The 15560-nt window shown below is 49.9% G+C and overlaps 1 protein-coding gene across 3 annotated transcripts; it reads left to right on the top strand.

Annotated features, from left to right (window-relative positions):
• Positions 1-938: 938 nt before the first annotated feature.
• Positions 939-13671, top strand: BATF (basic leucine zipper ATF-like transcription factor). Of its 3 annotated transcripts, XM_071426782.1 has the most exons (5): positions 939-3681; positions 5290-5392; positions 7119-7212; positions 10507-10611; positions 13022-13671. In XM_071426782.1, exons 1-5 carry the CDS (start codon positions 3657-3659, stop codon positions 13226-13228), a joined length of 534 nt encoding a protein of 177 aa, XP_071282883.1. In that variant the 5' UTR covers positions 939-3656; the 3' UTR covers positions 13229-13671. The 3 variants fall into 3 exon arrangements, with proteins under 3 accessions (XP_071282883.1, XP_071282885.1, XP_071282884.1); XM_071426784.1 differs by lacking the exons at positions 5290-5392; positions 7119-7212; XM_071426783.1 differs by lacking the exons at positions 939-3681; positions 5290-5392 and having other exon boundaries at positions 7072-8722.
• The last annotated feature ends 1889 nt before the right edge of the window (positions 13672-15560 follow it).

The following is a 15560-nucleotide window of genomic DNA, read 5'->3' as shown; positions in this document are numbered from 1 at the left end:
GCATGAGGAATAGGATGAAGAAGAATACATCCATCCTTTATAACTGTAATGCCATGGTAGATGGGGGGGAAGCTTCGCTAGGCTGCTGTGTGTACTTCTGTCTTCCTTTCTATGAAGTCAGTAGACATCCAAACAAGGGTGCTGACATAAATGAGGGCTGCAGGAAAATTTCCCTATGCAGGGACTAAAAGTCCCAGTAGTTTAGAGTGGAAACTAGTGAAATGCCGCATGATAGAGATGTGCAGAGCAATTCCTGGCTTAGAGATAAGTCTGTTCCTCTGCTCATCCCCTCACAAGATGTTCAAAGAAATGGAAAGACAACTCATTTCACACTGGTAAACTGACACACTTCTCACAGAGCCAGCAAACTGGTTTGTGCAGGTGGACAAGATGCCCTGCTGGCCAACAGTTTCAGATGGCTTACAAAGGATCAGGTACTGAGATGAAAAACAAGGATACCCAAAACTGAAGTAAAAAACTTCAGCTTAAATAAGATAAAAGATGGCATGATTCTTGGACATCTACTTTGGGGTTCAGGTAAAGAATGGTGGCAAGGAGTTCTGATTTTCCTCTCCCTTCTTTGAAACCAATTTTGGCATTATTTGTGACACCAGGAGGACCAAGTCTTCAAATCAGGGCCTTGCACCATCACTGCTGGCATGGCTTAAGGTGTAGCACATCTCCCTTGTCCTACCTCCAAAGCACCATGAGGGATGAGGTGCCATGGGAGGCTGCAGGTCACCTGTGTCTGGGCACTGGTGTTGGCAGCCACATACAAAGCTGTAGGAAAAGTAGCCATGTCCCTGGAGGCTGATTACAGAACACCTCTCTTGCCAGGGTACCAAAATGCAAGAGTGGAAAGCACAGGATTGGTGATCATCTGAAACTGCTCCTTTTCCCTCCCTCCCTCCCTCCCTCCCTCCCTCCCTCCCTCCCTCCCTCCCTCCATCTGCTGCTCTGAGCCCCCAGAGGAAACCTGTGGGACTTTACAAGCCCTCTGAAATAGCCAGCACTAAGCAAGTCCTCCCTTGGTGTTTGGGTGTTTGACTGTGGGCCTCCTTCCTTGTGTTTCTCTCAAACAGGCATTGAAGGGCCCTGGCTGGGGGCTCTGGGGGATGGACCAGGTTTGGGTCAGGGGCTCAGCCCTGCCACTGCCTCCCTCAGCAGCCTGCTCTGAGACTCTGGGTTGTCTCCCAGAGAGCTGTGTGTGCCAGGGTGTGACAGCATGTGCCAGTGCTCTGTCCAGGCCGCTGGGGCTTATACCCATTTGTGTATTTTGGTAACTCTGCCAGCGTGGTTCTGCCATTCAGTGCTACTTGCACAGGCACCAAGTGTGCCTTCTGCACAGCTCCCCTGTCCCCTCCTGCACAGTCACTCTGCCCCACGCTGCCTCCAACAATGTGCTGGGCTCCAGCACTGCCTGTACAAGCACCACGCGTGCCTGGGCACAGGCTCACTGCATGTGAGCCCATTGGCACAGCTGCTTCTGCTGCACACCTCCTCCAGTCATGCTGCGTGAGCTGAAGGATTTGGGAAGCTCTTGTTCCTACCAAATGGGGTGGAGAGAAGGGAAAACTGGTGTACACACCCCCGTAATCCAAAAGTGAAGCAGATCCCAGTGGGGTGAAAGTACAGTGCTAGCATGAGTGTTGTTGACAGCCATCTCCTGCTGAGGTGGGAGTCTCAGAGTCTATCTGCAAGAACATGCCCTAAATAAGCTGTACTCAATCCTTGGGAGTCTTGAATATGTTTTATGGTGATGGGTGGTGTTGAAGGACATTTTCCTCTGAATGGAGTCATGAAGCAGCAATGTACTACACTCAGGAGTCATATATTAATTTAAGAAACACCATCCACCCCATGCCATGGATCATGGCTTCAACCAGAGTCCTGTGAACATCAAATCCTCCATCAGGCATTGTTCATCCCCTGGGAGCACAATATTTGCTGCTTGGTTGCTGCAGTTGGATTCACTGCAGCAGCAGCAGAGTCCCAAGGTTGAGTCCTGTGGCTGAATAGCCACGTGTGCCTCTCCTGCTCGTGCATCGCCTGGAAATGCACACACTGGGAAGCACAAAGGAAGCTGGGGCCACAGCCCCTTGCCATCACCAGTAAGTCTACCCCTGGGTGGATCAGCCCTTCTGGTTAAACGGGTCACTGCCCTTCCTCTTTGGGCCTTCCCCATCATCACTGAATGAGACTGCCAGCGAGATGAGTCAAACCGTCAGACACCATCTGTACCCTGCACACAGCACGTCCATGGATAGCTCACCTGGGGGGCTCAGCCCGGGCAGCGGAAGCACAGAAACCCTGGCTGACTGGGGGGTGTCTGGTAGCTGAACCTTTTCAGTGTCCCAGGCGCAGCTGGGTGATCTGGTTCATTTCTGATCCCAGAAGGTAGGCAAGGCCTGTGAAGACAGCAGTGAGAGGAAGTTTGGCCTTGAATGGATGTACTCTACCAGGGTTTGAGATCTGCTGACCTGAAGACTCTTGTAAGTGTACATCTGAGTACTTGCTTATGAGCTGCTAAGTCCTTGCCAGGAACAGATTAGAGGTTGCTCAACTAAATACACAACCAGTTGATCTGTACAGGACAGGAGAAGGAGAATGTGGTTCATCCCTTCAAAATAGCCTGGGGTGAACTCTAATGATTGGTGTCTTGAGACTGAAACTCACCGATGTGCAGGAGGTCTGACCCTGCCAACCTCCTGTCAATCCCTCAGCTCCAGTCAAACTTGCTCTTCCTCTCCAGTGGGGTCAGATGGACCCATCTACCTGGAGCTTGGTGTCCATGTCTGGAAAGCTAGCACATTCGGCATTTTCTTTCTACGGTTTCCTTCTTTTAAAATATGGACAAAAAATAAGAGCATTAGTAATGACATTCAAAAAATCCCACATAAAAGTGACAAAGCCAAATACCAAAGACCTAGAAATTGCCAGAAATGGGTTTGCCTAGGCAGCCTAGCTTCAGCTGTCTTGTGCATATGATCACTTCCTGCATTTTGCCCTGGATTGCCACCTCTTCAGCACCCAGGCTGGACCCTAGCTGGAGAGAGCAATAAGCTGGACAGCTAGGCTGCTTCCTTTCTTAGCAGGGCTGGGAAACTGCTATGAAGTTGGTGAAGCAAGAGACTGCAGAAAGAAAGGTGGTTCTCCTGGGTAGACAGCTGATGCCTCCCTGGAAAGCTTGGTCTGTGTCTACCCTGCCTTGAAGTTATTCTGTGAGTTGGTGAGCCACATGAGCAAGAGCTTTCACAGGAGCAGCCACGTCTTCCTCATTTCCCAAGCTGCTTTACAGAAGTGCTAAAGATTTGCAGATGCAGTCACAGACATCAGGATCTGGGGTTTGACTAAACTAAGTGCTGCAAACTTAGTTAGTTTGCACTAACTAAGTGCCAAAACCATCAAAAGATTTAGATCCTAGTTGGTTCAAAATGTGTATTCAAAATGAATGAGTACTTATGACCTAAATCTCCTTTGTCTCTTATTTTGCACCTGTTAAATAGGTATAACTCCATTTCTTCATCCTCACCTCTGGACCTGAAAAGGTTCCTGAGAAAACAGCTTCATTAATAACCCTGAAGCAGTCACTCAGTGCTGAAGTGCCAAGCATTAGAAAGAGTCTGTGAAGAAATGGAAAAGCAGGATGTTGGAGCATGCTGACTGCAGGACAAGATGAAGGTAACATGGCCATCCCTGGGAATAAACCCTAGTGGATCATACAGCTACAGAGCACAGCATGTTACACAGCATGAGGGCATAAATGCTGTGTGCTTTAGGGATTTAATTGTGGGATTTCCATACTTTTAAGTGCTTGACTTACAGCCCTTGTCATTTATCTGACATTCTGGGTGTAAAGTACCTGTTTTCCTGTACTTTGGCTGGTTGCACCCAGTAAGGACTGAAAGTGTTGGTGTTTGCTCTGTGCCAAGTGGGATGAATCTGGTGGGACTATGCTTCAGCTCTCCTGGCACAACCTCACTCTCACACTCAGCTCAGTCAAGATGAAATAGCCCTGGTGACAGAGACTGGGGAAGCTGCACACGTTGCAGACAGGACAACAGGTGCTGGCAGAGCTGGACATGGCAGAAGCACCTGGTAGAGAGCAGGGACTTTGTTCAACACAGCCATTCTCAGCACTGATTTTTGCAAAAGTCTTCAAACTCATGAGGAATTATAAACAAGTCAGTGCAATTGTCCAAATATTGTAAGAAATTATTTGCATAAAATGCTACATTTGAAGCAGAAACAACCTCGGTGGTTTACAGGAGGCTGAAGTTGGTAACTGCTCTAGGTTGGATTTTTAAATAGCGCGCTGCACTGAATGGCCTTGCAAACGAGATGAGTGAGGCTGAGATGCTGTTTTGAATGTTGCTGTCATAAGCCTGCTGCAGGCAAGAGCTCTGGAGCAGCAGGTTTATAAGGAAACTCCAGCACTCACCTGTGCTGAGGAAGCTGGTTGCATAGGTGGGACATAGGGAGAGAGGCTTTGAAGCAAAGCTCATTGAAAAATACCCCATGTGATCTCTTGGTTCTGAGGAACCCATCCTAGTAACACACTTTTTTCTACCCCCCCCTTTTTTTTTTTTTTTTCCTTTTTCCTTATTTAAAACCCTGGAAACATAATTCATAACATAATCCATCCCACAGAGGCAGGATTCAACTTGGATTTCTTTTGAGAGAGGTTTCTTCCCAGCCACTTCATATAAAGGGGCTTGAATAACTTTCCTGAATTGCCCATCCCAAGGTCTTCCTAACCTCAACTTGCTTCGAATATCAGACCTCCACCTTTCCTGCTGCAGTTGGAGCCTGTTGGTTCTTACCCTGCTTTGGCTGCACAGAAATCAGCTGGCCACCCTTTCCATTACAACATATGAAAGACTGTTCCTTCCTCACCACCCACTTCCCACCCCCAAGACTTCTCTTTTCTAGGCTAAATGGGCACAATTTCTTCACTCCTTCTCTTAGGGCAATATTTTTGTGTGTTTATCCTTTGTATTTTCTTCCAGACTACTCCACTCCTTGGCCTGGGACTCTGAAAGTGTCCTGCACAGGCAGCACAAGGCAATCATCTCCTCCTCCCTGCCCAGAACTCCAAGTCAATACCTGACCCATTTGCTGCTAGCAAAACCTCAGTTTTCAGTGCTTTGCAACTCCTGGATTTTTGCCTCCTATTCTGCTGCCCCATGGGTTATTCCCCAGATCTTCTACCTACAGCTTGCTTCACTTTACATTTGCATTTGTTCTTGCTGACCTGCATCTTGCTGCTATCAAACCATTTCTCTGTAGATCACGCTGAGCCCAGGCCCCAAGTCCCTGCAGCCACTCTGTCCTGGGAGAACAAGACTTCCTTCAGCATTGCCTGCTGTAATTTACAAGGGACAAGTACAAGGTTGGTCCTGTCCTTCCCCTAAAAACCTCTGGAACCATCCTTTCTCCATCAAGCTGCTGGTATGGCAGTAGCCTAACACTGGTGAGTTTCCCCAGTGCCACTGACAGTGATTTCACAGCTCCTGTGATTAAGATCAAAGAAAACTAAATGATTCCAGAGAGGAAGTCAGGGAATGTTATTCACAGTGTAAATTTAGACACCTAAGTCATGTACAGAGATTAGGAGACTGACTCCTGAAGCTCTCCCTCATAGAGGGGGGGAGCCTGGCCAGGAAATCAGCTCCCCATGCTGTGCCTGCAGCAGGTGTCCAGGTCAGTTCCCACAAAGCTGTGAGCAGATGCTGGTGGAGACATACTGGTGGTTTCTGCTGCTCTGGGTTGGGGGAATCACATCTCTGACCAGAGAAATGGCAGGGGGCTCTCTCTGCCTATGAGGAGAAAACGTGGGTCCAGACCAGCCCAGAGAAGAATTGTGAAGGTTCTGCCCATCTTCCCACCAGGAGACACTTGTCTCTCTTACAGATGTTCATAAGTGGCAGGAATTCATTGACATCCTAGCCAGTTCAAGAGAAAAGGGTGTGTTTGGACAAGGCAAGGAAAGGGATGCTCTCTTATTGCTGCTCAGAAAGACCGAGTGTCAGACCCTCTCCCATGCTGTTGCTCTCTCCTGAGATATCTTCATCAGCTGTTCATAAAAGCCCAGCTCTGGGCAAATCAAGTTGCACTCAGAACCTTCCTCCTCCTCAAAGCACAGCCTTTGCCATAGCCACATTCTGGACAGTTTTGCACTGACTGTCCAGCTCCTGCCAGGACACTCAGCTTCCCTCTCTACCTTCTGCCAACAGCCCCACCACCTTCCCAACTGCCTCCCAGACGCTGGCCCTGCTGGGTACAAAAGGAATGAGTTCAGCTAATCTGTCAAATAATGGAACAAGGATATTTTTCTCTGAGGAGGGAGCTCCCTCCATCCAGCAGCCTGCAGAGCAGGACAGGCCAGGCAGTCTCTGAGAGCTGCTCACCAGCAGAGGAGTGTGGTTTCCTCGGGAGAGTGGGAATCCAGCAGTGTGCTTCCTGGAAAGGAGGTGCCACACAGGGTTGCAGAGTTCAGAGGAAGTGCAGTGATGCAGTGAGCTAATGGATCCTTCAAGGGTTGTGCTGCTAGCCAGTGCCTTGGGAGGCCTGAACTCAACACCTCTCACCTCACTGATCCCTTTGGCTACTCCATTTCTGGAGCCAGCTGCACCAGAAGAGCCCTGCGTGCTACAGGGGGGCTGCACTTCCAGGAAATTGGGTCCCTCAGTGTGGGTCATGCCAAGCAAACCCTTGCAGCCGTGTTAAATAGTGGTGGATCCTAGCATACCCATACAGCACGTCAGGAGGAAAAATACACTCAGTGCTGTGAAATGTTCAGATAAAAGGGCAAAGAGTAGAACACCAGTGGCACAGGATGTTTCTAAAAAGGGAAATGGGTCAAATGGAGTAGTTTTGCTATTGGAGCTAAATCAGGAGATTTCCCTGAGCCACCCAGCCTGCGGCAGTTTCTTGATTTTGGCCATATTTGCTCCTCTGTTGGCTCCATGAGTGGCAGGGATGGGAAGAAATGCTGGCAGTGCCCATGCAAGTCTGCACTGTCTTCCAAGCTCATGCTTCTCTGCAAGTGTGTTTTCTGTGCTGCAATATAGAAATTATTTCCAATACTCTTTCCCAAATGATGACTGCATCCCAAGTGCCCTTACCTATGTCCTGCTGCTGAGACTTGCCAGCTGTTCCTGCCTGAGGCAGGAGAAACTCAACCAAAAGACCCACAGACAACAAAAAACAGTAAGTTGGGAACTGGGAATTGCTGTTTTCCACGGGAGTGAGTTACTGTACATGGGTTCATGCCTGTTTCTAGGTCTGCTCCTTATTGCACATGCAAGAGAACTTAATGCTGCACATGCAGCTCTGAAGTCGTGTGCTTCTGTCTGTGGATGGAGAGCCTGTTGGCATGTTGCTCACCCTGCTGGATCTGGTGACATGAGCAGATCAGAAAGCGAATGGTCCCTGCTTTGGCACTTCCTACTCCTGCATTGTCACCTCTAGAGCCACTAGCATGAAGTACTCTGAGGGTACCCCTGAAGCACTGCTGTCCTGGGGGCTGATTGAACATCTTTAGTCTTCTGAGACTCATACTAAGGGCAAAAGTAGTCCCAGGGAACACAGACTGGGGGACAAAGAAGGGGATCCAAAGGAGCTTCTCCTTGCTCCTGTCTGCATGGGCTGATCCATAGATTGTTACATTTCCAGCACTTTGTCTGCCAGGGCGGCTATTCCCTTATGGCCAGTGGTGACATACTAATGAATGTTTTAAAGTGCTAAATAGCTTTGCTTTACAGAAAATACTAGTCCTACCCAACCCAGTCCAAATGTTCTATGATCCTGAGCCTTTCTTCTTAACTGGGACTGGTGCTACATCGTGCCCACATGAGCCACCTGCACGAGCAGTGTTGATGTGGCAGCTGCCGAGGGTGCCCGTCCCCTCCCCGGGACCCGCGTCAGTGCTGTTGGGGGCGGCAGGAGGGGGTGGGTGGCTTGTGGGGACATGTGTGCCTGCTTGGGAATTTCCTCAGCTGTGCTGGGGCACTGAGGTTGCCTGGAGCTGGACTGACCTCCTGCCTGCATAGGGTTAGCATGGGACACAGTAGCCCTGGAATTTCTGGGGCTCCCAGTGTCACCTCCTCCGCACAGCCCTCCTCTGAGGGTCCAAGTTTCACAGCCAGAGCTGGGGCTTTTCTTCCTTTCCATCTCTGCTGTTTGTATCAGAGAAAACCCATCGTGCTGTTTTTCAACTGCCTGAAGGTGTTTTTCGGGGGTTTTTCAGGCTATTTTGAAGTTCGTTTTTCCCAGATGTGCTTTTTTTTCTTCTTCTTTTTTTTTTTCTTAATTGGTTTAAAAAAAAAATTTCTTCTTCTGTAACTTTACTTCTTGTCTTAAAGTTTCCGGCCACGTGACTTTCAGCTTACATCCCTGAGGTTCTGTGAAACCACAGGAGGTTGAGACCTAAAGACCTAAAGGGAGGTGCAGAGGCTGTGAGAGGAGAGGCAGCGAAAGTGTCGGAGTGCTGGGCAGGAGGACAGAGAGCTTCTGGGACTGGGGAGAGTAGGAAGCCAAGGGCCACATCAGAGGTGACACAGGAGGACAGAGAGGCAGAGAAGCAAGACAGAGAGCAGGCACACCAAGAGCATAAAGGAAGCTGAAGAGACCCTGGGAGCCAGAAGCTGCAGCTATGCCCCACAGCTCTGACAGCAGTGATTCCAGCAGCTTCAGCCAGTCTCCCCCTCCCAGCAAGCAGGTAAAGCAGGGGCCCTTCCCCAGTTCTGCCCAGCTACTTCAGGGTGGGCCACGGGTGGGCAGGAAGTAGGGTGGCACCCACTGTCTGTGTTTTCACAGTGCAATGTGGCAGAGCTTTCTAAGAATGGCTGTAGGGAGAGAGATGCAGGGCTCAGCTAGGGGCCCTGGCAGAACTCCAGCCACTGAGCTGGATATGGGCAGAGAGAGATGACCTGGTTCCCTGGGGCTACACCAGGGGCAGCTGGGGGCCCAGGACCCCCTGGCATGGTGGATCCTGTGATACATGCCAGACAGGCAGGAAGTTTTAGTGTGACTTGGTGCTCTGGTGAGCAGCCTGAGCAGGCACCTCCTGGCTGTGGAGCAGGGCAGCTCAGGGGCAACCTGCCTGCTTCCTGCTTCTCTGGACAGCACCTGGTACCCAGAAAAGCCTTGCTACTTTGGATCTGCTTTCTTTACTGTTCAGCCTCAGCAGTTTTTCATGTCAGTGATGCTTCACAGAGGGATTTTGTTTTGTTGCATGGCATACCTTAACGGTAGGTCTTTTGCTGGCAGATACAGACACGAGTCTGAGGTATTCTCACTGCCTTTTCTGGCTAACCTTTATTTTATCTGTCATTTGCCATTTCTCTAGGGCTGGCAACAAGAGCAAGTGCCTGAGACTTTGCTCAGAAATCTTGGGGTTCATCAAAGCAGATGATTTTTGGCTTCCAAACAAGGATGGGAATGCATCCTGGCTTGCATCCTAGTAAAGACAGGGATAAAGCACAAGGATTTCTAAAGGATAGGGACTGCACTTGATGCAGGATATGGGAGGTGCAATATCTGAGACATTTTCAGGGTATTGAAGGCAAGGATAAAACGGTTAAGTTCAAAGAAAAATATCTTGGGTTTGGGGGAGGGGGGAGAGGATGTGGACAGATAAATGGGCTGGGAAGATAACTTTTGTGGCTGAGTTTTGTAGTCTTGTGGAGAAGTGGTGGTGTGAATGTTAAAGAGTCCACAAGAGGGGCAGTGCAATATGAAAATAGAAGATGAAAGTCTGTGTGACAGTTTCAACTGTCAGAAGGCAGCATTAGGACCAGATCTCAGCAGAGAATGGCTGGTGCATGAAGCCTGGAGACCTCTGTCCTCCCCTGCCTAAGGGGCTTGGGAGTGTTGCAGTCAGCACTGCAGGCATTGCTAACAGGGGACTCCAGAAAAGAGTAAGGACAGAGATAAGAGAGGTGGAGCAAATAAGATCTGTGTTAAAAACAAAAGCTCTGAGTCTGTCTCGTTAAACAAAGCAGGGGCCATATTGAGCAACAAATAAAGCCTGAGACAGAAGGGTGATGGAGAAGGGAGGGACCAACAGGGGTGAAAAGAGGAAAACACAGGCTGAATATCTGGAAAAATGGTATAGCCAAGGAGCTGGAATGTCTGCAGTGCCATTGCCCTGCAGAGAGACAGGAAAGGAAATGGTTTTCTGTATAAGAATTCAAATTGTCTTTTTTCCAGAGGGAGGTCCTTACTCTGGTCCATCAAACTATATCCCAGGCCAGTGTGTTGGTGAAGAAAGAGTGGTCATTTCCCAGCTGTGCTGGGATCCCCAAGGATGTCAGATGTGCCCCTCCTGGCAACAGGGGTACTAAAGGCATCACATCCCCTGGCCCACAGCTTTGTACTGTTGTAGAGGGTGTGTCCTGTGCTTCAATGATGTTATCTGCTGTGTCCCTTTCCCAACTACTGCCCTGCAGGAGGAGGGTAAGGGAGAGAATACCCAGTCATTTCCATGCTTTGTTTCCCTAGGACTCTTCTGATGACATGAGGAAAGTCCAAAGGAGGGAGAAGAATCGCATTGCTGCCCAGAAGAGCCGCCTGAGGCAGACCCAGAAAGCAGACACACTGCACTTGGTGAGCACTCCCACCCTTTCTCCTCCCTGGTGCTTAGGACTCATAGGAGACACCTGTGCTTTTCCCCTGGGACTCGGAGCAGAGATGCTCAGTGGAGTCAGGACAGGAGAAGTGAGGCCAGGGCAGGATGTAGGAGTCAGTGCTTGCAGTGAGAGCACACAGCCCAGGATGACTGCCACTGAAGCGTTTAGTTTTGCAACTAGTTTTGAATCCATCTTTATCTCTCAGTCTTTCATTAGTAATTTCCTTTCCCAACCTCTTCTGACTGAGCTCTTTGAAAGCATAGTCTCACCTGGCTTAGCTCTCCCCAGCTTTGAGATTCATGCCACCACTTATGCAGAGGTGCAACAGCATACAAATATACTTTTCTGTGCCACTGTGGGCACCCCCAACAACTCTTCCCAGCGTGAGGGATTAGATATCTGCCTTTCAGGAGGGATGGTCACTTCTGGCTGTGTGTGTTTGGGCAGGTGTATGGGGTCAGTGCTCGAGTATAAGGGCTTGGATGCTCTGCATTTTGCACATGGATAAATGTGTCCCATGTATTTTGGGCCACTCATGGAAAAGATGAAGAACATGCAGCTTGCAGGGGCAGAAACCATCTTTATCCCTGTGCTGGGCCTGGCTGTCTTTTGAAAAGTGGTAGCTGAGCTCATGTTTGAAAATCATCCTTTGATTTAGCAGTCTCCATGTTCCCATAATTGGAAATAATTATTGAGAATCCATTTCTGAACCTTCCTCCTTACATAGTGCCCTTAGTCCACGGTTGGAGCTAGGTTTAAGGGAGAGATTTCACTCTTTTCTCAGTAGCTGATGAGCCTTCTTGAGCTGACATGGTTCTAGGCTGATTGCATTACATCAGCCTGCAGTGGCTCTGGGCAGCTGTGTCTGAGAGAGGTGAGAAAATACCCTTTCCTTGGGGTCAGTGCTCTCTCTACAGTAATCCTAGAGGTAGGTATGGGCTCTGAGCTTCCTTCAGGAAAATCCTGCCTAGCTGTGCACCAAGCAGGATTGGGCTGCTTTTCTTAGAGCACTTGCTTATGAGATTACTGTTGCTCAGCTACCACTGATAGCACACAGTCCCTGCCTTCCCATTGGGATGGGGCAGTGGGGCTAAGTCCATTTTAGATCCCAACAGGCAGATGAAAAATGCAGGGAGGCAAGTAGATGATGGATGGTAAATTTTTGCTAGGTTCTTTTCAGTTCCAGTGGACAGTGACCCCCTGTTTCTCCTGGGTTCATTCCCTGAGCACCCTTTGCCTTTGGATGTTTCTGCATCAGGGACTTCGTTTCTCTGATGTGGTTTTTCACAGAAAAGCATGGCTCCTTTTGAGCTATGGTGGTATGAAAGGAGCCACCAACTCCATCTGCCCCAGGGTTTTCTAGCTTGTGTTTTGAGGGGAATGAGTCATAGGAAAGCTGGGACTCCTGGCCCCTGGGTGATTCCCATCAGTTCCTGAGTTCAACAACAGTCATGATTTCCAAACCAGATGGTCTCCCCTGAGAGATGCTGTTTGCTGTGTGAGTTCCTGCTGTGGGAGCAGCTGTAATTGCTGGGTGCATTTCAACCTGTGCACAGAGTGGGCACCATCTGGAATCAGCATGGCAGCAGAGGGGCAAGCAGAAAGTTTGCTTTGCAAAGGTGGTGGTGCAGCTTTCCAGAGCCTCCAAGTGCTGGGTCTTGCTTTAGCACTCTCAGCTGAGTTTCCAATCCTCTGCTCCTGCCCAGGCTGCTGGCTTCATGGTCAGTTGATGCCTGCAATGCTTCAGCCTGGAGCTGGCTGCACTTCAGCAGAAGCAGAGGTATCAAAGGCTTTGATGCTCTCAGTATTGTTGAGACAAGGCTGAGCATCATTATTAACCCCTTTGTTGTTATTCTCATTCATACCAGTATTAATTCAGTTCTTCTGAGGCCTTAGTTTCTCTTTTCTTCTGACTCAAACGTCTCCTCTTCCTCCCCAAAGGCCGCTGCTTTCCTTGAGGCTAGCAGGAAGCAGTGAGTCTCTTCTTTCCAGGGCCATGACAGGTTTCCTGTGGCAGGTGGTTTTCTGGTTAAAGACGGCAGTTATTCAACGTGCTCTCCCCGGGGGCTGGGCTGCCCGGGAAGTGCCCGGAGATGTGTGTGTGCATGAGCGGGAGCGAGAAAGCCTGGGCGGGAGCAAGCCACAGGCACTTCTCGTAAGCCGGGCCCGGGGAGCGTGGCTGGGGCTGCCGGCATCGCACCCACACCCGGCCTGGCCAGCTGGGGGAGGAGGGTTTGCCCAGGCGTGGCTCTGTGATGAATTTACCAGAAATATATCGTTCTGGAAATTCTGTGGGGCAGAGAGGCGAAGGACCACAACTCTCATGTCCCTAGCTCATCCCTGTGGGTCCGCATACTGAGGAAGCCCCTGTGGTTTTGTCTCCTCAGGAGAGTGAAGACTTAGAGAGACAGAATGCTGCCCTGCGCCGGGAGATCAAGCAGCTGACAGAGGAAATGAAGCACTTCACCTCGATGCTGAGCTCCCATGAACCGTTCTGCTCCATCCTGACATCCCCTCCACCACCTCCAGAAGTGCTTTATGCCACACACTCTTTTCACCAGCCCCACATCAGCTCCCCACGCTTCCAGCACTGAGCCAGCCAGGAGGACAGCAGCCTGCCAGCTCCACTGATGGCAAGAAGTAACTTTGTGGGGCTTGCTTTCCCATCCAAGGGAAGGAATTGGACAGACAGACCTTCTTTCTTAAAGTATGTATTCTGAGTGATTTGCCTAAGACTTGCTCCCTGTGCAGAAATGGCAGAGCCACCATGAGGCATCTTTGGACAGTTTCCAGCTTGGATTCTGGGAGGAAGAGGCAGTCACAAAAGGGCACCATCCCCCTTCTCTGCTCCTTGTCTGGGGAGACTCACAGGAGTGTGCAGCTCTGGCAGCCTCCATAAGAGCAGCTGGCTGTGTCACGCAACAGCCAGACCTCCAGGAAGAGGAAAGGGAGCAGGGGTGGAGGGGAAGGTTGGGGGCCACAGAGTGTCAGGGCAAAACTGGTTTATTTTTGTAAAATAAAGATTGAAAATGCTTAACTCTTTGCTTCTAAAATAGGATTTGAGTTACTCCTAAGGCCTGGTGTGATACAGTGAAGACACAGGCAGCAGGATGGGATAACCTGGGGCCCAGAAAGCAGCCCTGTATGCACAGGAGTCTAACCTAGGGCCAGCAATCAGAGCCCCACTTTTAGAAGGGGGGCCCATGCACATAGGCTGGGCAGGCTGAGGAGCAATGGTTTGTGGGGTGATGAGGTCCCTGGGGAGGATGGGTCCCTCTTTGCTGCAGGGCTCAACCTGGCTAAAGAGTGTGCCGTGCCATGTAGTACCACAGGTCTCTTCCCTGCTGACCCTCTCAGCTCCCTGCTGCTGGTGGCTATGCCTCCACATGCTCCCTTGCATGAGTTGAGGTGCACTGCCATGCCGTGTCAGCTTCCAGGTCTTGGTGGGCTGGTGGAGCCTTCAGTTAGGCCAGCAGCACAGCTGGGAAGGAGCATCATGGTATGAAGGGAGCTGGTGGTGTTTTTCTGGAGTGCATAGGAGAACACAGGACCTAGCAGGACTCTTGCTCCAAGGTACCCTGCTAAGGAATGTAGCTGCAGCCTACATTCTTTCCCCTTGCCCATCAGTTACAGCTCCACAAAAGGCTGCTGCACTATCTCATGCATTGAAACAGATGAAACCTGAAAGGTCACAGAGGAGTAGATTAGTACTCCTGAGTATGATTTATTGGAAACACAAGCCAGTCCATACAGGCAGTCTCTGCACCTTAGCCCACAGCAGCCAGCAGCTCACTTATCAGCCTCACTCTGTACACAAGGCTGAAGCCCACCTACCAGTGGTTCTGTTGCTAACAGTGGCTCAGGACTGCTGCCATCTTCAAGGAGCACCAGCTGCAATCTTTTCAGCATAGATTACCACAAGTAGTGCTGCTTAGGAAGGCTTTTAAATGAGGGAAATAGACCAAATTTGTAGATATCCTTCTTGCAGGCACGGAGAAGCAGCCTATTTCCAGATAGGTTTTGGCCCATCATCATAGCCCTCAAGAAGTGAAGTCTGTAATGTGCCGTGCTGTGCATATTTTCTCTCTCTGGTTTGCAATAGCAAGATGATAACCAAATACTGTCTTGTCTCAGCAAGCTGTCCTCAGGATAGGTGCAGGTAGCACTGTGCTTTCTCCTGCCATGATCTGCTCAGAGGTTTGTGAGCTTCCTACCTCCAGTGTCTGTGCCAGCATGGGAGGCACTGTGGTCAGAGATGCCTGGTGCCAGCACACTGGCCTGGGTGCCACCACCTACAAAAGCAGTGCAGAGGCAATGGGTGATTGCACTGGCCTGTCTGTGTAGCTCTGGGATGAGGGATGAGCACATTCAGGGAAGGACATAGGGAATGATGGTGGTTATTCCAGCCAGGTAGCTAGGTTTCTGCATATATATGACATGCAGAATACATCTACAGGAACAATTTCATTGTGTCTTACACCACCCCTCTCTGCTAGATCTCACACCAATAGGCTTCACTCTAACCATCAGTTCAACAAACACCTCCTGATTCCTTGCACAGCCTATGCTTTGAGCCAGTCAGGCTACACAAGCTCTGCCCAAGGTGCTTTTCTCTGGAATTTAAGCCTGAGAGAGACAACTGACTCCAGCTCTAGATGAGCTTGTCTTTATAGGCTCTGCTTCTGCTCCTTGAGCTTCTGGTGGATTTTCTCCCAGATTTTTCACTTTCACTTTTGCTGTTCCTTAGGGTTCTGATGCTCCCATGCTTCCTGGTTTACAGTCAGAGAAAAAAGCTACTGCTACCTTGATTGGGTTTGCTGTGGAGGTCACTGCAGGCTCATGCTCTTCACTGGAGGATGCAAGAGAGTCCCATTGAAGCTTGCAGAGTTGCATACCTGAGAGATCCCCATCCTTGCTGTGACCTTT

This window comes from Agelaius tricolor, unplaced genomic scaffold (assembly GCF_023055355.1).
Source record: "Agelaius tricolor isolate 1412-34295 unplaced genomic scaffold, bAgeTri1.0.p SCAF_5, whole genome shotgun sequence".
Taxonomy (NCBI): domain Eukaryota; kingdom Metazoa; phylum Chordata; class Aves; order Passeriformes; family Icteridae; genus Agelaius; species Agelaius tricolor.
Note: the sequence above shows the minus strand (reverse complement) of the source record. Positions and strands in the feature narration are given on the sequence as shown.